This window comes from Mustela lutreola, chromosome 4 (assembly GCF_030435805.1).
Source record: "Mustela lutreola isolate mMusLut2 chromosome 4, mMusLut2.pri, whole genome shotgun sequence".
In the NCBI taxonomy this organism is placed as follows: domain Eukaryota; kingdom Metazoa; phylum Chordata; class Mammalia; order Carnivora; family Mustelidae; genus Mustela; species Mustela lutreola.
Genome location: NC_081293.1, coordinates 15980684 through 16002414, shown reverse-complemented (window position 1 = coordinate 16002414; position 21731 = coordinate 15980684). Strand labels below are relative to the sequence as shown.

At 54.4% G+C, this 21731-nt stretch overlaps 1 protein-coding gene and 1 pseudogene across 6 annotated transcripts in view; one reads left to right on the top strand and one right to left on the bottom strand.

Annotated features, from left to right (window-relative positions):
- Positions 1-21636, top strand: part of VWA2 (von Willebrand factor A domain containing 2) — a 47068-nt gene extending 25432 nt beyond the window's left edge. For all 6 annotated transcript variants that reach the window (XM_059173117.1, XM_059173120.1, XM_059173115.1 and 3 more), the window contains 9 exons: positions 3458-3652; positions 8250-8383; positions 8901-9033; positions 11592-11647; positions 14151-14258; positions 15472-16044; positions 17204-17755; positions 18304-18429; positions 19268-21636. In XM_059173117.1, the coding sequence (XP_059029100.1) occupies positions 3458-3652; positions 8250-8383; positions 8901-9033; positions 11592-11647; positions 14151-14258; positions 15472-16044; positions 17204-17755; positions 18304-18429; positions 19268-19383 (1993 nt within the window). In that variant the 3' untranslated portion in view covers positions 19384-21636. The remainder of the gene's footprint in view (positions 1-3457; positions 3653-8249; positions 8384-8900; positions 9034-11591; positions 11648-14150; positions 14259-15471; positions 16045-17203; positions 17756-18303; positions 18430-19267) is intronic.
- Positions 3904-4605, bottom strand: LOC131830665 (proteasome maturation protein-like; annotated as a pseudogene).
- Positions 21637-21731: the final 95 nt, after the last annotated feature.

The following is a 21731-nucleotide window of genomic DNA, read 5'->3' as shown; positions in this document are numbered from 1 at the left end:
CTTTTTGAGGAGCCCTCATGCTGTTTTCCAGAGTGGCTGCACCAACTTGCATTCCCACCAGCAGTGTAGGAGGGTTCCCCTTTCTCCACATACTTGCCAGCATCTGTCATTTCCTGACTTGTTAATTTTAGCCATTCTCAGTGGTGTGAGGTGGTATCTCACTGTGGTATTAATTTGTATTTCCCTAATGCCGAGTGATGTGGAACACTTCTCATGGATCTATTGTAGAGCCCATGTTCTTAACCCACATGAGTGGCAAAATGTTTAGAATCTGGAACCACACCCCACCCCTGTCAGGAAAGGTCCGTGCCCTTCAGTCACAACTTCCCGAGACAGTAGTCAGTCTGTGAGCCTTCGCTTCCGGTCTGGTTTAGTCTCACCGAGAGGAATTGGAAAAATTCTGGAGAGACTCTGGCCTGGGACCTCCGTTGTCTGGAGCCAGACCCTGAGCTCAGAACAGACTCTGAGTTAGAAATGCTGCACAGGAACGCAGAGGTGGCAGGACTTTTCCTCATTTCCCAGAGTTCAGATGTCTTTAGGAATCTCACCTGACCTGTGGAGAGTTCAGGGGTTGGGGGGAGGCAGGTTAGGGAGCAGAAGTGGAGAGGACAGGCTGCATGGCTATTCATATGCTGAGTGATACGAAGGGCAGACGCTCCCCCCAGGCCAGGGCAGTGGGAAGCCTGAGCTCCCACGTCTTTGACATTTGAGTTCTCTCTAACCACAGCTAGGAGGCTTGGGGGCACACTGCCAGGAGTGTGAAGGCCCAGGGAGCTCTGTGGCATGGGGGCACCTTGGCTTTTGGTAAACAGCATTGGGACCATTTAGGTAGAACAGCCTAGAGCAAGGGTCAGCAGACTTTTTCAGTGAAGAGCCATAGAGGAAATACTTCAGGCTTGGCCTGCCATCATTTATGTATTGCATAGACAAGACATAAATGAAGGGGCGTGTCTGTTTCCCAGTAAAATTTTATCTGTAAAACCTGGCAGACTAGATTTGGCCCACAGGTTGTAATTTTTCAACCCCTGGCGAGAGAAAGACCACTGGCTTTGGAATCAGTCTGACTGTTTAACCTCCAGCTAGCTGGGTCAGAGGCAGATGACTTGAATGGCTGTATAATGTTATGGCTAAGAACTCAGGTTCTGGAGGTGGAGGGTCCAGGGTTCAAGTCCTGCCTCCACGTTCATGAGCTGTGTGACTTTTAATAAGGCCTTTCCCTGAACTTCCGTATCTCAGGGAGCTATGGTGAGAATTATCGGAGCTTAGCATCTGCCCACACACACACACAGCCATGCCTGCCTCATGAGAAGTGCTCTGGAAATATTAGCAGTTAGCATTACTGTTCTTTGGGCTGGAGTTTCCTCGTCTGTTAAATGAGGGTAATATTAGCACATTTTACCAGAGTTGGAGAATTACTTCAGTAAGAGGAGTAAGTGAGATACTTGGCCTGAAGGAGAAACTTGGTGCTAGTATTGTCTTTTAGAAACAGGAAACAGTTTGTCCGTCCAGGGACCTTAGAGGAAGGCTCTTCATAGACACACGGGCTTTGGTAAAGGTAGTAGGTCTTCTCGGAAATCGAAGAATAACTCAGCTCAGCCCTGTTCTTTTCACTCTGGCTGCTAGGAAGCGAAGTGATCTTTTCCAATCTTTCTTTCATTAGCTTTCTCCACTTCTCAACTATATCAGTCTGCTCTTAATTTTGTTTCATTAAAAACTCACTTCATCTCTCCAATCATCCCTCGTTGGTTGTCTTCAGTGTCTTGTAGGCAGACCAGCAGAGTGTGAGGAGGGTTGGGGGCACTTGGTGTGCTCTCTTCCCCCCCTTGGATAAGCCCCTTGCTCAGGCCAGGCTCTGCTTACCAGCCTCAGGACACAGCCAGTGGTGTTCCCCAGTGTCTTTGCTTACACACTTTCTCCGGATTGGAGTGGACCTTCCCCCTCCTAATCCATAGACCCACCAAGACTCCATCAGACACTTTTCCTGCGGGAGCCTGTTCCCAACTCCTCCCCTCAGTGAAGCCCCCCTCAGAAGTCTTGTTCATTGTCATCCTCTCACTGGTAATTTGTATTTGCTGGCCGGTCCTCTTTCTTCGGCTTAGACGGGCAGTTCGTTGCGGGCTGGGATCGTGTTATGCTTCCTGGTCTCCCTCTCACTATCTTGCATTTAGAGAGTCCACGGTAAACACCTGTGGGCTGAAAACTGGCATTCTTACTGATGCAGATGCTGATCTCTGGTAGACAGAGTCTTCGTTCTAGGAGCTCTGCACTCTTGCTGACATTTGCTAAGTTTATGGAGCCCTGCGGAGAGAATTGCCCTTTAAGGGCGCACTTTCGACAAAAAGCAGTAGAAGTGAAGAACATTCTGGGCCTGGGCCATAAATCCTTCCAAGCACACTCCTTGCTCTTCCCTCATCTCTGCTGAATGGAGAGGACTTTGAGGATGGTGAGGAAGGGGGAAACCACAAAATGCAAGGAGCCTGGATGGATCTCTAAGGAGCAACTTGGAGGAGAACAGAGCAGGACAGATGCCCAGGCAGGAGGACCACGTCAGGCTTACATGAGAACTGAGCATTTGCAGTGTTATGTTTAAAAAGTATACACACATTCACACACGTAGGCATTCACACACCTCCTGTCAGTTAGGTGTTTGCACATTAGAAGAATCACTGTAGGGCCCTCTGCGAGGCAGACATCGCCTTCACTGACGCTCAGTGTAGCCTGAGAATAACCAAGTACGCCAGATCTTCGCTCTGCGATCGGCAGTTCAGAATGACGGTCTCATGGTTTTTTCTGTGTGTACAGTGATTCCATCAGCCTTGACCTTGTTTTCCATGTGGGATGTGTTTCCACCCACCGAAAGGTTTGGCCTAAAACCCACTGTAGGGAATCACCATGTTCTGCCCACTTGACTCTGAGAGCTGGCGGTTCTCCCCCCGAGGACGCCTGCGGGAGCCTCCTACTGTAAGATTTCATTCCAAGCTCAGTGGACTGTCCCTCAAACGGGGCTGGGACGAGGTGGGACCGCTGTGACGTCCCTGCCCTCCAGTTGTCCGTCAGTTCGGCCTCCCAGCACCCAACCCTGAGCTGGAATCGAGCCAGGAAGACCTGATCATAGACATGACCCCCGCCCCCCACCTCCGACCTTCAGATCAAAACCCTGCCCTTCGCCCTCACAGATGCACACGGTTTTCTTCAGCTCAGTGACCTGTTTACCCCCCGCACTGCCCCCAAGGAGACGCTGAGCCATAGCAAGAAGGGGATGACACAGATGGGGGGAGGCGGGAGGTGGGTGTTAGATACGCGCACGATGAGGGTTGTCAGCCCCCGAGCTGTCACTGGAGGTGGGAGAGCGCGACGGTCACCAACAACCGAGAAGCCCCTTGTTGCAGGGGGTCGTCGGGCCTCCTGTCCGTGGGTGACTGACTCGTCTTTGCTTTCTCCCCCTGTGTGAGCTTAGAGGAGGGCGCACAGAGACAGGCCTGGCCCTGAAATACCTTCTGCGCCAAGGCTTCCCCGGCGGCCGGAACGCTTCTGTGCCCCAGATCCTTGTGGTCGTCACTGACGGGCGGTCCCAAGGGCACCTGGCGCTGCCCGCCAAGCAGCTGAAGGAAAGAGGCGTCACCATATTTGCCGTCGGGGTCCGGTTTCCAAGGTAAGAGCCCCCGGAACGCTGTGGAGACACTTCACAGCCACGGGACAGGAAGGGGTCTGGCCAGACCGCCCTGGTCCTTCCTGGGCTCTATCTTCTCCTCGCTCCGTATGTCGTGCCTGTGTAGGGAGCGCCAAGTCTGGGAGCGTGTGTGGCCTCTGATTTAGGGGTTGTCAGCGCCGGAAACTTGAGTCTTAATTCTTTTTATTTTTTCATGTGTCAGTACTTTTAATGTTGTGTGCATCAAATTATAGTCAAAAGATGACTATAAACAACACGCAGCGCCTCTGTTTTCATGAACAACACAACAGAGGACAGTAAACTGAGTTTATATTCCACCATCAAGTGTGGCTGTCCCATTCGTTCACTTTGTGATGGGGCATTAAGAATATCTTCAAACCCAGTAGTCTCCTCATTATCCTCAAAATACCCAGTGAAAGGTTCGGAGCTCGGAAGCAATGGAAGACGCTGAACCAGCTGCGCTGCCTTGAATTCCGTTTGTAATGTGAGTGGAGCAGACAGACCCTGGATGTTTCTGAGTGTAGAAAAATTCATTTTATCTTGGTTGAACTGAAAATTTTTTTCTGATACTTCAAGAGTTCTGATAATCCAAATGTTCATTTTTCACACAAGGAAAGCCTTTTGGAAGATGATCATGACTTTCAAAACGTCTGCTGGCGGGGCCCCGGGTGGCTCAGTGGGTAAAGCCTCTGCCTTTGGCTCAGGTCTTGATCCTGTAGTCCTGGGATGGGGCCCCACATCGGGCTCTCTGCTCAGCAGGGAGCCTGCTTCCTCTTCTCTCTCTGCCTACCTGTGATCTCTTCTGTCAAATGAATAAGTAAAATCTTTAAAAAAAAAAAAAAAAAGAAAGAAAGAAAGAAAGAAAGGTCCACTTGCTGAAAGCTCAGTACAGGAATGCTGTCCTGTAACCGAGACCCCAGCCCTCCGGTGTTCATCTTCACTTGCTTTGTGAACAGCCTCTCGGCCCCGTCCCCACCAGCTGGCCCCGCCGCTCCTTGACTCTCAATTCTTTGGGGCAGAAATGGAAGTCATGGGTTCCTCTCACTTTACTGGGTGGGTCGGGGGGTCCCTTGGGGCGAGCAGGAGCCATGAAGATCCTTTTCTGTCCTCCACACGCATCTGCCACTCCCTCAGCCTGGCCCCCCGAGGGACCGGGACCCATGGCTGCCCGCTGCGCCCAGCTGCACCCCGGAGAGAGCAGGGTCATGCTTCCAGTTGAATGATCCAAGAAAGGCTTCTCATTAGCTTGAGTCACAGACCCCTTCCAGAGGCCGGGAGCATGGGGGCCTGGGCCGGGCCGCTCCCCTTCCCAGATGCTGGCATGTGCTTTCCACGCGTCCTCACTGCTCTCAACCTTAAAATGGGAGGTGCCTTCGTGGGCCCTCGTTGTCAGGGGTATTACATGAAAGGACTCTGGTCCTGGTGCTATGTCTGCACACAGAAATCTCTCCGTTAATTTTATATATTTATTTTTTTAAGATTTTATTTATTTATTTGACAGAGATCACAACTAGGCAGAGGCAGGCAGAGAGAAAGGAAAGGAAGCAGGCTCCCCGCGGAGCAGAGAGCCCGATGTGGGGCTCGATCCCAGGACCCTGAGATCAGGACCTGAGCTGAAGGCAGAGGCTTAACCCACTGAGCCACCCAGATGCCCCTCCCCATTAATTTTAGTACATTTTTGATTCTCAGTAAATACGCCAGACACTATTCTTGAGTGTTTAGGGATACAGAGACAGTACCAGCTGCCTGCCTTCACGGAGTTCCCATTCTAGGAAAGGAACTAGATGATAAACAAGTGAGTGAATAAACAATAATGTCATTTCAGGTGGAAATAAAAGGCAGAGGAGAAAGAGTAAGAGAGAAGGTTAACAGACCGATGAGAATCAGGGAGCCCAGCTAGTTTAGAGAGGGGAGTCTGTCAGGAGTTGACTTTGGAGGAGAAACTTGAGTCAAAGGAGTAGCAAGCCTCCTAGACAGCAGGGAAAAGAACAGGGTAGGCAGGCGTGTGGCAAGCACAAAGGCCCTGAGGCAGTAGCTAGCTTAGTGTGTCCACCAGGGCGTGTCTGGAAGCCAGCAAACGAGGGGTGGATTACAAGAAATAGGGCAGAAGAGGTAGGTGGGAGTCAGGTCCAGAGCCTCTGTGGGTCATAGTCAAGACTTGGGACTTGATCGTGAGTAGGTTGGGAAGCCCTGGGAAGGCTCTGAGCAGGGAAACGGCCAGTGTTGGCTAACTTTTGTAGAAGATGACACCTGAAGATGCTCTACCTGCCCGCCAGGTAGAGCATAGATGGGCGGGCTGAGGTGGAAGGAGAGAGGAGAAGCAGTACTCGGGGACAAGGGGCATTGAGGCAGGCAGCCTTTGGAAGCTGTTCACATGAGCGGTAACGGCCGTGTGTATTAAGGGGGCGCTGTGAGCCCCTGACGAATGGTTAGACTGAGGGTCTGTTCTGAAGGCAGAGATGAGTGGCCGCTGAAGGGAACATGGAAGGATTTTGGCCGGAGCCCCTCGGGGAGAGGGAGTGCTGTCTCCTGAGATGGGGAAGCCTGGGGAAGAACCAGGGAAGCCGTGTCCTGTTCCAGATCAATTCTGAGGGGCAGACGGGACGTCTGAGTAGGGAAGCTGAGTCAGCAGCTGCGTGTAGGAGCCCAGGGCTCAGGAGAGGCTGCACAGAGACCCTGCCCTCGGGGACGGCATTTGTCACCTGGAGATCTCCCGGGGGAGTGCGGAGAGGGAAGACTCCCACGGCCCAGCCAGTGCAGTGCTAAGGGGACATGCCGGGCCACGTCCTGGTGGTGGTGCAGACAGTTCCCAGCACCGTTGTCATGCTGTCGTTACTGGCAGTGAGATGCCCTCATCGTGGACTCTTCACGTGTCCTCACATAGGAGGAGATAAGCCCGGTGAGAGAGGAGACGAGGGTGTTGCTTCCCGGCTCACCTCCCACGCCTCCCACACGGTACTGGATGGACGACCTTGCACGTCACGGTTCTGTCAGTGAGGCTGGAGCTTCCCAGACGGTGGACATCTGTGGCCCGTTCTGGGCTTTCTTCTCTAGCTGCTTGCGGGAGCGCGCTTCTCAGATGGCCTGTGGCGGAGTCCAGTTTGCCTTGTTTTGTGTTTTAATCCCATCGTGGCCTGGGACTTCAGAGAAATACAATACAAATGAGCTACTGGGAAAGTAAAATAAAAAAAACAGACAGGGAGCTCAAATGTTGATTATTTGATCCAAGCAGACCGAAAAGGACTCTGTCAAGTCACTGTACAACTAGATTCTAAGGATTTTTATTCTGTGTCTGTGCTTGTCTGGTTCTGGGTGAGGGTGAAACAGGGTGGGGGGCCTGCACCGGCCCATGGACATGCTTTGAGTACCCCTCCCTTGGAGGAATCGAGAATCAGGAGAGGGGACATGGCTCAGACACAGCAACCACCCGAGGAAGCCCGCTGGGTTTCCAGGCCCTCCGGACTCCGCTCCCCCAACTGCTGGTCAAAGGCCGGGTCACGGCCGACCAGAGGTTCTCAAAAGTCTGTTTCCTGGACCAGCAGCACCAGCAAGTGAGAACGTGTTAGGAACACACACAGTCGGGCCCTACCCCGCAGAATCTCCAAAACTCTGGGCCGAGGTGCCTCCTTCAGCGGTGTATCTGGCCCTCAGTGGTTCTGATGCCCCCTGAAGTTTGAGAGCCGCTGCTGTAGACAGGGTGAGGCTCTCTGCGGGCATGAAAACCTGACTCTCACCTCCTGGGAGTATTCATCGAGCCCCTTCCCTGATGGTTCTCAGCTCTGGCGTTGGTGAAAATGTGCTGCTGGGCTGCCCTCTGGATGCCCCCCTGTGCGGGCCAGGGGGCGCCCTCGTCCTGGGGAGAATGGGGAGTGACAGGGATCAGTACATTTTAGAGATAAATGAAGTTTCGGCCACACTGGCAAGCCTTTGTCTCGTTGGATGAGTTTCTGGTGGGCAAGATGCTAAACCCATTACTGACGCCCCTGTCTTCTCAGAAAGGCTTCTCGGCATCCTTTAACGCTCTCTTCATGTCCTGGGTTATCAAGCCACGTGTCACTTCTGTCCCGGGCCCTAACAGTGGTGCCCTCTGGCTCCTTCCTCCACACAACCTCACGTCGCTGGCCTTCGAGTGCTTCTCGTTCTTCGGGACTTTTCTCTGTCATGAGCCGGCCTCGGTTTTCTCGTCTTGCCACCAAGCACAGCCACGTTCCCTCATTTCCTTTCTGGTCACGTTTTTTCCTCCTCGGCTCTGGGTGACACGGCCAGACCGCGACCTCCGTGAGGACCGGGTCTCTGAGAAGAGCTGCTGGTTCCGAGGGGGAGGCCTTCCTCTGAGGAAGCAGGCGGGCTCTGGAGCGCACACATTAGGACCCGTGCTTTGGGCACCCTCGGGGTCTCGCTCGGGTTCGCTTCTGGACCTCACCGGCACCCCGGGCGGATGAGGTTGCCGCTGAGCGGCTCCTGGAGCGTGGGGTCGTGTTGATGCCCACGAGGAGCCCACGGTGTAGGGGATGGGTGGACAGGAAGGTGGGGGCCGGGCGAGGAGAGGCCGTGACTTCTCTGCCGGGCCCGGGGACAGGTGGGAGGAGCTGCACACGCTGGCCAGCGAGCCGAGGGAGCGGCACGTGCTCACGGCCGAGCAGGTGGAGGACGCCACCAACGGTCTCCTGAGCGCCCTCAGCGCGTCTGCTCTCTGCACCGCCGCCTCTCCAGGTAAGGCCTTCCGGGCTGGGAAGCAGCGGTCTTGCCCTTGGTGAAAGTGGGGTGGAGACAGTTCCTGAGGCCGCAGGTCAAGCAGCTCCCCAGGCAGGGGGCTAGAAGCATTGGTGCTAGAAGCATTGCTCTGCTCTCTCTCCCTGTGTCAGACCCGGTGGCCTCTCTTGGCCAGGAACCCTGAGCTTGTCTCCTTGGGGTAGAGGAGGGCTTGGGGCCCAGATCTAGGGGGTCCCTGTGCCTGTCCCCCTCCTCAGGGTGGACAGCTCCCCGGCATGGTCAGATTCAGCTGGGGTGAGGTCTCTGCACGCCCAGTTGCTGTCGTCAGGGTCTACCCAGGAGCACGCTGTGTGAAAGGAGCACAGGGGCACAAGGGTGTAAAAGCAGTGTGCGGGGAATGCTTAGAGACTGGCCCCTGCGAGAGGCAGAGGGTGGCCTGGGTTGAGGGTGATGGAACCACGGCGGGGGGAAGGAGGTGTAACCGTGTCTTCTCCATCCGTGTGCCCTGCGGACACAGACTGCGAGGTCCAGCCTCACCCCTGTGAACACAAGACGCTGGAGACGGTCAGGGAGCTGGTGGGCAGTGCCCCGTGCTGGAGAGGATCGCGCGGGAGCAAGGCCGTGCTGGCGGCAGTCTGTCCCTTCTCCAGGTTTGTCCACGTGGTCTGGGGTCTGAGCCCGAAGACACGTCTGGGTGGAGAAGGAGGCCCCCAAAGCTGAGTGCTGAGTGCAGGGAGAACAGCTGTTTGGGGTCTTGGCCAAGGAGAGTGACAGGGATCAGAGAATGCCTGGTGGGGGTGGGGGGAGATAGGGACAGAGTTGTGGGGTCCTGGGGGCGGTCATAGGGAGGATCACAGCTACACAGTGGCAGGGTCTTATAGATACACTGCCCAGGTGCCCAGAGTGAGTGAGGGTGACAGGGTCACAGCTCTTCTGGAAGGCTCATAAGCGACTCAAAGTTAGTCCACTAGGGCCGTGGTCTGGATTTGGGATGGTGATCTGGTAGTTTGGTTCCTCTGAATACCAGTTTCCATATTTATGGGACCAAGTGAGGCAGGAGGTTTAAGGTCTTGGATGAATTCTAGTTGTGGAGGCCATGGGAGATGCAATATTTGTCAGATCTGGCGCCTGGGCATTCTAGAGTCTCTGCTGCTCTGTGGTTAGCCATTTTCTCAAAAATTCCTGGACTGGCGCTTGGCCTTTTATCCAGACTTCCTACAGGACAGCAGGTCAGCACCTGGCAATCCCACATTTCTGCCTTTCCTGGAGATCCAGGGGTGACGTTTGAACCCACTGCGTCTTTGCCCCTTGGCCTGCCCTCAGGGATGAGCTCAGGAGACACAGCAATGAAATGGGTTGGCTGAAAACCCATGAGCTATCATGTTGGGCTGAGGGAGAGTCCAAGGACTGTCTTGGCAGGGAAGGGCCATGCCCTGTACATGGGTCCAAGGAAATGGGGCCGTGTCAGAGGCCACTAGAGGACCTCTTCAGAACCCAAGCTTTCAAGTGAAAGGAGACAGTTCTTTGTTTCTCCCTGAACATGTTCTGAGCGTCTGCTGTGAGTCAAGCAGCATGCAGGGAGCAGACCGGCATAGACACTGCCCCCAGGACGCTCATGGTCCAGAGGGGGCTTTGGACAAGAGGACTAGTGACCGCTGTCAGGTGTCTCAGGTGCTAGGATGGGGCCTGTCCTCCCCAGGACATCATGGAGAAGGGGTTGCTGGAACACTTTGGAAAGATCTGGGAACCCAGTGGCGCGCTGGGCAGAGGCTTTCAGAGTTGGGAGCCCCGGGAGAGGCTGGTGGGTAGGACCCACTTCGTGGCTTTGTACTCAAGATGCTGGAGTCAGACTGCTGAACTTTTCATTCCAACCACTAATGAGCTGGGAACCTCCTACCCACCCCCTTCTACATTTGAAAGGGGGCTAATAACCGTACCACTGCAGGGGGTTGTGGGGAGCAGGTAGAGCGTTCATATGAGTTCACTAATCCTGCAAGCTTCTGGAATGATGCTTGCACAGAGGAGCTCATCAGCAATCTCCTCACTCAAGAAACACTGAAGGCCTCCTGTGTGCCCGGCACCGTCCTACGTCCTGGGGAATCGGCATGAAATGTCTCAGAAAGAAATCTGCCATCATGAGCAGTAAATACAGCGAAAGCATAACACAAACTATTAGGTAGTGATGAGTGCCACAGAGAGAAAGAATGAAGGGGTGGGTCAGGGTGTGTGGGGGGGGGGTGGTTGGGAGCAGGGTTGTAATTTTAAATAGAGCAAGGAAGGCCTTGTACAGAGTCCAGACCTGAGGGAGCCATGTGCACATCCAAGCAAAGTCCTGTGGCCAGTCCCTGCTCCAACAACACCGATTTCCCATGCAGGTCAGAGAGGTGGCGTAGGGCGTCCACAGAGCTTTGTGGGCTAGGCCTTGTGGTTTTACAAAGTTACTAGGAGGAGATGTGGAGAGAGAGATTTCTCTTTAATGAGCTGGCAGCTTGGCAAACTTCTGATTTTAGCACCTTGAGTTTTGTAATTGACTTGGCTCTTATCCCAAGTGGATGTTCTGCTCCAGGAAAGACTCTGCCTTAGAGGTGAGCCTAATTAGCCTGCCCCAGTGGTGGGGAGCCTGGGGGTGTCGCACAGCCAGAATCCACTTGTCTAATTCCCACTGCTTCCCCCTCCACCCCCCTTGGTGCTAGCCCTGGAAAGGAATTCATAATAGAAAGCTCTTCTCATAGTTCAGAGTTTTGAACACAGAGTATTTCCAAATTCTGACATAATAGCCAATTTACATTTTTAAAAAATTGATTCTGGGTAGTTTGAAACATTCCCCACTCTGTGTGCAACTTAAAGCTAGGGTAGAATCAAAGAAAACAGGGTGGTCTTTCTTGACCCCTATCTGCATAGGAATCTATCAGCTTTTAGCGTTTCAAATAACTTTCCAGGTTTCGGCCTTCCTGTTAAACTTTTTTTTTTTTTTAATAAAGATTTTTATTTATTTATTTGACAGAGAGATATCACAAGTAGGCAGAGAGGCAGGCAGAGAGAGAGAGGGAAGCAGGCTCCCTGCTGAGCAGAGAGCCCGATGCAGGGCTCGATCCCAGGATCCTGGGATCATGACCTGAGCCAAAGGCAGAGGCTTAACCCGCTGAGCCACTCAGGTGCCCCCCCTGTTAAACTTTTGATCTCCATCATTTGCTCCCTCGGGTGATAGCTGGAAGAGAGTGTACCGAAGCCACCATTCCACCTGCTACAGGACCACGTGCCCAGGTACAGTCTGCCTCTTGGATTCTCTAGCTCTTTCTGGGCCCTGGGGACTTGGCTGGCTTCAGAAGGGGCGTTAGCACTCCTGGGGCAGAGGGTGGGGTGGGAACCAGCTCAGGGGTGGAGAGACAGGCATTTCAGAGGCAGAAGAGCACACTTGTGCCGCACTCAGTCCTCTTTTGCACAGTAGTGGTTTTCACTAAGAACGGCCTTCCTCAGCCAGCGCCCCTTGCGTTGACAAGAGGCGGAGAAGGGCACGCGTTGAGCACCAGCTTTGCAGGTAGAAAGCCTCACATGCAGCACCAAACTCCAGACGGGACACATAAGCCTCAGTTTCCCCCTCTCTAAAACAGGGGTAATGGTCATCCCGTGTCTGGAAAACCCACTTCTCTGCTCCGTATGATAGCGGGCATCATAATTGGGATCCTAGGGAAGATTGAGTAGGTAACGCCCACGGAAGTATTGGCATCATTCAACCTGTTCCCTGGGGGGGCCTCCCTGCTCCTCACCAGGGGCTCCAGTGCACCCCACTGACCCGAGAGCAGAGAAATTATACTCAAACGTGTTGACATCAGTCCCTTATGGATTTGCTTCTCCCGAGGAGGCAGGGAGCATGTCTCCTGGGTCCTATCCCTGGGTTTAGTGATCTCCTCGGCATCCTGTTTTCAAGTTCTCACATTGCTGGCTTCTGAAAGGCAGGAGACACCGAAAGTTCGGTTGTTTTTGCTCAAAAATTAAGGTTTGAGCACCTAAGGCTTTGGAGCCACAGTGACCAGGGGCTGCATCCGAATCTTCGCCTTTCTAGCTGTCTGGTCTTCACGGGACTTCTAGTCCTTGAGCTCTAGCTCCCCTGTCTGCAGTGATGGGGGCCTTTATGGGACTCATCGGGCAGTGAAACAAGATCGTGCACATGTGGCACTTAGTGGGGTGCCTAGCGTAGAAGAGCGGCTCAGTTAAAGGCCCATGTCTGTGCTGCTGTCGGGGCCCCTGGTCATTTCCATGATACGCCTGGGGCAGAATGGCAGCCCGGGTGCTCTCCATGAGCCTCGATAATCCCTATCCTCAAAAAGCAGACAGTTTGGTTTCAGTGACGTGATCTCCAAGTTATATATCAACATTTTCATGTAGAAAGGCCAGAAATCTCTACTTCCACTGGTAGCCATACAACTAGTTAGGAAGCCCTTTGAATATAAGACACATGAATTCATGAAGCTCCTGCCTGTTCTCCGAAACTCTATGAGGGAGGGTGCGTGGTATTATCTGCGTTTTATAGTAATGGATACGAAGCTCAGATAGGATCACGGAGAGGACACTTCAGACGTGAACTGTGGCTCCCTGGGCAAAATACCCCATTTGAAAGAGTTGTGGCCCAGCATTTGGACCTCATATCCAAAAACAAATATTGTCTTTACCTGTTATGGAGTGTTGGCTACATGCCAGGCTTTGTGCTCAGACTTTCCGCAGATTAGTTCATGTAATCCTCACAGCAACACTGTGGAACAAGTTCTCATCCTTTTTAGTGGAAGATACTGGGGCTTGCCCCGGCTAATTAAGGTGCCCAGGGAAGCAGAGGCCACATTTGTTGGCTCCAGGAGCCAAAGGCTCCCTGTTTGGCAGTGCCAGCCTGCAGAAGCCGTTAAGAACCACCACGGAGAACTTGGGGAACGGCACCTTCCACACTGCAGTTTCCCCCTGCATCTCAGGACACCTGTGTGGGGTCGTGATGCTACTGAGATCTTCATCCTTAGGGAGCCTGGGTCCAGTACCAGTTCATTGTCATGGCCACCCAGAGCTTGTCTAGGCCTCCTCAGTAGGCAGGGGTGGTGAGGCCCATCATGCAGTTTTCTAGGCCTGCCAGAGCCAAGTACCACAGACTAGGGGCTTAAAAACAGAAATTTACTTTCTCACAGTTCTGGAGGCTGATGAACAAGATCAAGGAGTCGGCAGGTTCTTTTTCTTCTGAGGCCTCTCTGCTTGGCTTACGATGGTCGTCTGCTCCTGGGATCCTCACGTGGCTTTCCTTCTGTGCACCTTGCTGGGGTCTCTCCCTCTTCTTCTAAGTCATACTGGGTTAGAGCCCATCCTATGACCTCATTTAACCTTAAGGAGCCTTTAAAGACTCTTTGAAGTCCTTCTCTCCAAATGCAGTCACATTCCAAGTTCCTGAGGATTAGGACTAATACATATGGATTTGGAGGGATGCAATTCAGGCCATAACAGCCCAGGGGCCATTGGCACATCCCCTGTGAACCTGTGGTTCACGCAGGCCTGATAGAGCCCACCACGGCGTGTCCTTTGTACCCACATCCAGCCTCTCCTTTGTGTACCTCACTCGCTTCCTGTCCTGTCTTTGCCCCAGGTGCTCTGGCTAAGTCCCTAGTGGTCCTGGGGGAAGGAGGGAGCTGGGCCCTGGTGGGGCAGGGGGGCCTGCTGGACTCACAGCACTGATCAGATCCCTTTGTGAATCTGAGCCGATGTGCTAGGCTCTTAATGGGCATCTCTCCGATAGGCGCTTGTGACTCGCAGCCCTGCCAGAATGGAGGCACATGTATTCCAGAAGGACTGGACAAGTACCACTGCCTCTGCCCGCCGGCCTTCAGAGGGGAGGCTAACTGCGGTACGTAGCACGGGACTGTTGGGGAGCAGCGGAGCCAGGGCTCCCCCTGTCCACTTCCCACTTCCTAGCTATTAGACAGAAATGGGCCCTTGGATTTCAGAGCCACCTACTTTGCAAGCACACCACTGACCTGACGTTCCATGTGAACTAGCCTCTGAGTGCTCTGTGAGTAGGTGACTGCTGGGGCTGCCCGGGGTAGGACAGCGGCTCCCGGGTAACTGGCCCCAGAGTGGGCCACCTGCCCTCCCCTCGTGTGTGGATGGGCGCCGTTGCTGACCCCAGTCGGACTCTGAGGCCTGGTTCTGGGCAGAGTCTCATCTCCCCTCTCATAGGAAAAGGAGCAAGGGGCCTAAACCCTTTTTGGTTTTAAAGGTATGAGATGAACGTTACAATAGACTCTACGCTGTAGGGTTGTGGAGAGTTTTAAATAAGGTAGATGCAAAGTGCTTTGTAATGATGCTTGACACATAGCAAGAGCTTGTTAAACAATAAGTTCTTAATATATATACATTTATTACTCTGAATTTTTAAGTAATTACCTAAAAAAATCGAGTGCTGGGTCAACTGAAGGTGTATATGGAAGAACCAAAACTGGACCCCCTACCTCACAAGCTACCCACAAACCAGTGCCAGCTGGGTCATAGATCTTAATACAAAAGGCAAAGCAGGGAAGCTTCTGGAAGGAAACAGAGGAGCATATATTGATGACTTGAGGCAGACAAAGATTTCTCAAAGAGGACTCAAGAAGCAGGAACCATAAGGGAGGAAAGTTCTAGATTACATTTTAAATTTATAAAAAATGGTCAGGGTGCCTGGGTGGCTCAGTGGATTAAGCCGCTGCCTTCGGCTCAGGTCATGATCTCAGGGTCCTGGGATCGAGTCCCACATCAGGCTCTCTGCTCAGCAGGGAGCCTGCTTCCCTTCCTCTCTCTCTGCCTGCCTCTCTGCCTACTTGTGATCTCTCTCTGTCAAATAAATAAATAAAATCTTAAAAAAAAAAATTTAAAAAAAAAGGTCAGATGGGAGACCCAGGAGGGAGAGCTGTGTCTCGCCCTAACTTGTCGAGGTGCTCCCCAGCCCCTGCCCCCTCAGTGTCTCTGCCCTGACTCACTCCTGCCCGGGAGGGGGACAGGGCGCCTTGAGTCGGGTGGGATGGTGACCCACACGCTCCCGGGGGCCGTAGTGTGACCGCGGGCTGCTGTGATCCTGGCAGCCCCGAAGCTGAGCCTGGAGTGCAGGATCGACATCCTCTTCCTGTTGGCCAGCTCAGCGGGCACCACCCCCGAGGGCTTCCTGCGGGCCAAGGCCTTCGTGAAGCGGTTTGTGCAGGTGTCACTGAGCGAGGACTCCCGGACCCGTGTGGGTGTGGCCTGGTACAGCGGGGAGCTGGCGGTGGCCGTGCCCGTGGGCGAGTACCGGGACGTGCCGGCCCTGCTCGAGAGCCTGGACAGTCTTCCCTTCCGTGGCGGCGCCACCCTGACGGGCAGTGCCTTGCGGCAGGCAGTGGAGCAGGGCTTTGGGAGTGCTGCCAGGACGGGCCAGGACCGTCCGCGCAGGGTGCTGGTCCTGCTTACCGAGTCACCGTCCCAGGACGAGGTGGCCAGCCCTGCGCGGCACGCGAGGGCCCGAGAGCTGCTCCTGCTGGGAGTGGGCACAGAGGCCATGCGGGCGGAGCTGGAGGAGATCACCGGCAGCCCGAAGCACGTCCTGGTCTACACCGGCCCCCGGGACCTGTTCCACCGAATCCCTGAGCTGCAGGGGAAGCTGTGCGGCCAGCCGCGCCCAGGTGAGGTCCCCGCGCCCCACGGTAGTGGGGCTCCTTTTGTAAGAGGTTAACAAGCTACGTTTGTCGGAATTAATGACCCCGTACGGATGCATCTTCATTTGCTAAGGACCCCAGCCCTAGTTCAGAGTTCCTTAGTTTTTACTTAGTGACCTTTTGTGCTTCCAAGAATTCTGTCTCGGACCCTCCGTTACAGGTGGTCATCGTGTCTTGTCAGGCTCCTTGGGGTGGCCGCTGTTCAGATGTGCTTGTGCCGGAGCGGTTTCTAAAACCAGTGAATCTGACCCACTTACTCCGTGCCTAATCCTTCCCCCTGGCTCCCCTCTGCCTTGGAAGAAAAGCTGAGCCCCTTGCACTGGCTTCCGAGAGTCCCCTGTGGCTGGTCCTTCAGGCCTCTGTACAGCCCCCATGCAGGGGGAAGGCGGAGGAGCAGCCCCTCAGGCCCTCTCCCTGCCCTCCACGAGCCGCCCAGCCCTCAATGGACCGGCCTCCTCACAGAGAGTCCACTTGCTGTGTGGCTCCTGCTAGTCCATCTCGCAGGACCCCGCTTTCTCCCCCATGCCCGCTCCTGGGATTTGTGATTCTGGGTTGGTTTCGTGGCTGTCTCCCCACAGACCGTCAGCCCGAGGAAGGAGGCATGGGCCCACTTTGTCCACTTGCTATAGTGGCGCCTGGAGTACAGTGTGTGGCACACGGAGAGTGCTCAGTAATGAGGGTGCGGGCAGGGAGCTGTCACAGAGGGTCCCCAGAGCTCGGGGCTGACAGATGGTAGGCGTCTGTTGCACAGTTCAGAGGTGGGTGGCCTCAGCCCACAGGGCGGCTTGGCTATCTTGAGGTTCCACCTCGAGGTCCAAGGTCACGGCTTCGAAGGGAAGTGGAAGGCAAGTAGCCTCCTTTTGAGGACAGATTTTGGAAACTACGATTTCCAGCCACATCCAGTCAGAACCTCAGCATGTGGCCACACCTCCCTGCCAGGGAGTCGGGGAATGTGGTCTAACCCCGCATTCACGTGTCCTATTATCTTAGGAGAGGGTGGAGGGTGGCTACTGCAGGGGACAGACTGGCTGACCCGACCCAGCACGGTCCCTCTTGCTGGCCTGGTCCCACGGAGGGGCTCTGCTGGGCACGGCCCAGCCCGGGGCTCACCGACGCGCTCCCACAGGCTGCCAGGCCTGGTCCCTGGATCTGCTCTTCCTGTTGGATGCCTCCATCTCTGTGGGGCCCGAGAACTTCGCCCAGATGCAGAGCTTTGTGAGAAGCCTCACGCTGCAGTTGGACGTGAACCCGGACGTGACCCAGGTCGGCCTGGTGGTGTACGGCGGCCGCGTCCGGACAGCCTTCGGGCTGGACACCCATCTCACCCGCGCTGCGGTGCTGCTGGCCACGAGCCAGGCCCCTTACCTGGGCGGCGTGGGCTCGGCGGGCACAGCCTTGCTGCACGTCTATGACAAAGTGATGACTGTCCAGAGGGGCGCCCGGCCCGGTGTCCCCAAGGCTGTGGTGCTGCTCACGGGCGGGATGGGGGCGGAGGACGCAGTGGTCCCTGTCCAGAAGCTGAGGAACAACGGCGTCTCCGTGTTGGTGGTGGGCGTAGGGCCTGTCCTAAGGGAGGCTCTGCGGAGGCTCGCGGGCCCCCGGGACTCCCTGATCCATGTGGCAAGCTACGCAGACCTGAGGTACCACCAGGATGAGCTCCTCGCATGGATATGTGCAGGTGAGTGGGGCTGTGCGTGCCCTCCGTGCCCCTGGGGCGGGGAGGGGGTACTCAGCCTGAGCCCCTAGACACGTCATCGCCAGGATGGCCAAACTTGAGAATTTTTGCACCTCATTTGAACAGAAGACGTTACTTGAATCCCTACAGATTCCTCCCGGAATCTAAGGATCCGGGTTGACTCCGATTTGTAGTGGACGATGGAGCTAGGAACATAGGCAGTTAGGCCAGCCCGGCCCCACGCCATCCTTTTGCCAGTGACCTCCTTCCTGCCTTTTTAAAAGTGTATCCATCCCAGTAAACACTGCTGCGTGCCCAGCACACGTGAGAGGGAGAGAGTCCCTGCCTGCCACAGGAGAGCTGGTGGAAGTAGCGTCTCTGACCAGCCGTGCGATGTGGGCCCCCCACCCTGTGCTGACCTCCACCCTGCTGCTTAAGGGCTCACAGAAACACGGAGATGCGTGGCCTCACCTCTGTCCCGGGCTTCCTGAGAGGAGGCCGTCCTTGGGGCTGACCCAGCCTGGGCCCTCTGGGCATGTTCTCCCTTGCAGAAGCCAGGCGGCCGGTCAGCCTGTGCAAGCCCAGCCCGTGCCTGCACGAGGGCACCTGCATCCTGCGGAACGGGAGCTACCGCTGCGAGTGCCGGGACGGCTGGCAGGGCCCTCACTGCGGGAACCGTAAGTGCGGTGCTCGCGCTGCCTGTGGGTGCTGGGTGGGGGTCACTTGAGCCCTGCTCGGCCCTTGGGGCTCAGCGGAATCAGAGGCGAGGGCTTTGGCTCAGCGGAGGGCCTCCTGCAATGGTTTGTTCTTTCTCGCACGAAACATGCGGTGGGGACCACCGGCGTCCCAGGCGCCGTTCCTGGTGCGGGGACATAGCGGTGAAGAGTGAGCAGCGCGGCCCTCCTGGAGCTCCCGTGCCGGTGGAGAGACGGGCAGTGAATAAGCATAGCTCAGGGCGAGTCGGCGTCAGGCTCAGTCGAGAAAACAGCAGCTGGGAGGAGGGTGTCCAGGGAGGCCTGGGTTGGGAGCACGGTGGAGGCGGAGAGGCAGGAAGGCAGGACGTGGGCACAGAGCGGGGGAGGCCAGTGGGAGGTCATTCTCGAGCATTTCTCTCTGCTCGGGGCACTGGGAGGAATGGCCATCCACCGAGGGAGGACTGGGGAGGCACTGGTGGCACTGGTGGTTGGAGCAGAGCACAGTCCCGGTCTAGGAGAGAGGTCTGGACGGGACAGTCAGCCATTCTGGGCAGCATTACAAGCCCGCTGGGGCTCCTGCACTTGAATTTCAAGTCAGAGGAGCCGAGCGACTAGCAGCAGATGCCCCTTGGAGCCTCGGGCTCAGGTAACCTGAGGCTGGGGAGCAGCCCTGAAGGGCCGTCAGCTAGGGCCTCTCTGGTCTGGCCCTGGTGCTTGGGCTGGGGAGCAAGGGAGACAAGTGTCGGGGCCCACAGGCCGCCCGCTGGGGAGAAGAGGACTCGGACACTCCTCCTGTCCTCAAGGTTCGCCTCTGTCCCAGGGTCCTTGCGAGGAGATGCCCCCAAGGCACGAGGCTCCCATCCAGAGCCTGCGGAAGGGCAGCAGCCCTACCCCTCCCAGCAGCCACCCAGAAGGCCCGGGCGCCCCAGGCACTGAGAGCACGCCTGCGGCTGCCTGTCTCCTGGGGTCCTCAGAGCATCTGCCTCCAGCTCCACGGGGAACCCTCCCGCCCATGTCCCTCAGCCCCAGGAAGAGCTGTCCCAACGGCAGACTGTGCTGCTCAGGGACACGGCAGCAGCCGGTTCAGCCACTACCGCAGCTATTGAAGCGTCTTGATGTGTAAGTAAATACTTTCCATCCCTGGATGTGCCCTGGTGTCCTCTGCCAGCTTCTCCCTGAGGAGAAACAGAGGAGCTTGGAGAAGGTCAGTGTCCTGTTTGAAGCTCCCTTTGCCCACAACAAACACTAAATAATGTTGTTGGGATGGTACCGCTCAGGAGGAGGCCGGCACTGCAGGGTCCTTGGGACCACCGGAGCCATGGCATTTTGAGACTGAAAAACTGTGGACCTTTTCACACGTCTTTTCCCAGAGATGTCCAAGTGCGTTTGCTTTTAGTTTGAGAAGGGGCTGGAGTGGCATTTGTGACCAGATCTGTGCATGGCAAAGACCTAGAAAGACTCCAGACTGAAACGTGACGGTGAACCAGCTTGTTTGACTATGGGAGAGGAGCTGAGCATGCAGACCACCCTGGTCTCCAGGGGCTGGGTGACGTTGGCGCCGGACCTGAGCTACATTCCCTTGGAGGGGCTTCCTTGGGAGGTTACTTAGTGGGGGCTAATTGTGCAGTGCCTATAGCTTGTCCTTTCTTGGTAGGACAAGGAAGAGTGGAATTCTTAACAAATATGACCTAAAGAAACATAGAGGGTACGGGCTTTTTGAAGCTTCAGACTTATGCTGTTTAGGTGGTTTTGCTTTCCATGTCCAGTTTTGAAAGGACTATTTTGAGAAATGATGTTGGTTATTTAATGGAACCCGTGTGGCAAGAGGGCTCCGCTGGCCTATGTTTCTGGCAAACTAGGTACTCAGCCCTGCAGTCTTCAGGAAACACTTCTTGCCCTTGGTTGTGTGGTTAGAATTTGGGTTTTCAGTAGAAAGCTTTGCAGAGCTGGCACCTAAGTCCAGACACTCTGTCCTGGCTTTTCTTTTTAATGTTAATAATGTAACTGTTTTGCATGCAAATGTTCAAGGCTATTTTGATTTAAAGTGCAGGGAGAGGTCATCAGGTGTTAGACATCACAAAGGAACGGTCATTTTCACTCCCATTATTACCTTTGCTGTGGTAGCAGCGACATCAAGGTAGGGTCACGTGTCCACCTGGCAGGTGCTGAGAGGCGATGTCAAAGAACTTACATGAACCAACCATCTTCAAATTGACAGCAGGTTCATCATTTTGTAGTGTGAGCTCTTTGTCCAGGTCACGGCTCATGTTTGGCTATCCCATTTGAATTGCTTCAGCTTAAGAAAAAAAAAAAAACAAACAGAGCCATGGGCTCTGGGCTTACACATTAAAGGCTATTTCTAGTTTTAGGTCCCAGCCCTCAAGCCTTTTTTTTTTTTTAACCTTTTCTAGGGAAGGTGTCACTGAACAGTTCAACCCTCTCTGTGCCCCAGTAGTGGCAGAGGGAACTCCTTTCTTTTAAAAGAAACTGGCCTTTAAGTACATAGAAATCGGTTTTCCTTGGAAAAATTTACACAGTGCAGAGAGATCACCAATCTTGTTTTCTGCATGATCCCAATTCCAGCCAACTTGCTGGACGCTCTAATCCTAAGAGTTAATTCTCTTTTCTAGAAAGATATTTATAAATAATCAGACTCACCCCTTCCTTTTGATGTTTATACGAGTACTTTTGTCTAGGATCTCTGAAATAATGATTTTAAAAGCTCGTGTCTGTTTCTGGACCCGGAGGGATCTTCCATCATTCTATGTGGATGACTTTATCAGGTTAGGAATACTTTTTTTAGGAGTGTGGAGATGATCTTTTTTACATTTAATCTGATCATATCATAAATGGCCCATTAGAATATTTTCAGTTCTTGAATCACCTTTGCTTCCTTGGATAAACATGATGTGGCCGTGACGCATGATTCTTTAAACACTATCAAATTTCACTTGCCAATATTAAGGTATTTTTCATCTTTGTTCAAAAAATGAGATTGGGATGGGGTGCCTGGGTGGCTCAGTGGGTTAAGCCGCTGCCTTCGGCTCGGGTCATGATCCCAGGGTCCTGGGATCGAGCCCCGCATCGGGCTCTCTGCTCAGCCGGGAGCCTGCTTCCTTCTCTCTCTCTCTGCCTGCTTGTGATCTCTCTCTGTCAAACAAATAAAAAATAAAATCTTTAAAAAAAAAATGAGATTGGGGTTTTCTTCTGTGATTTGTGTTGGATATTTGGTACCATGACTGTGCTAACTTTATAAAATGGAAAATGCATATTCTTCAAACTAA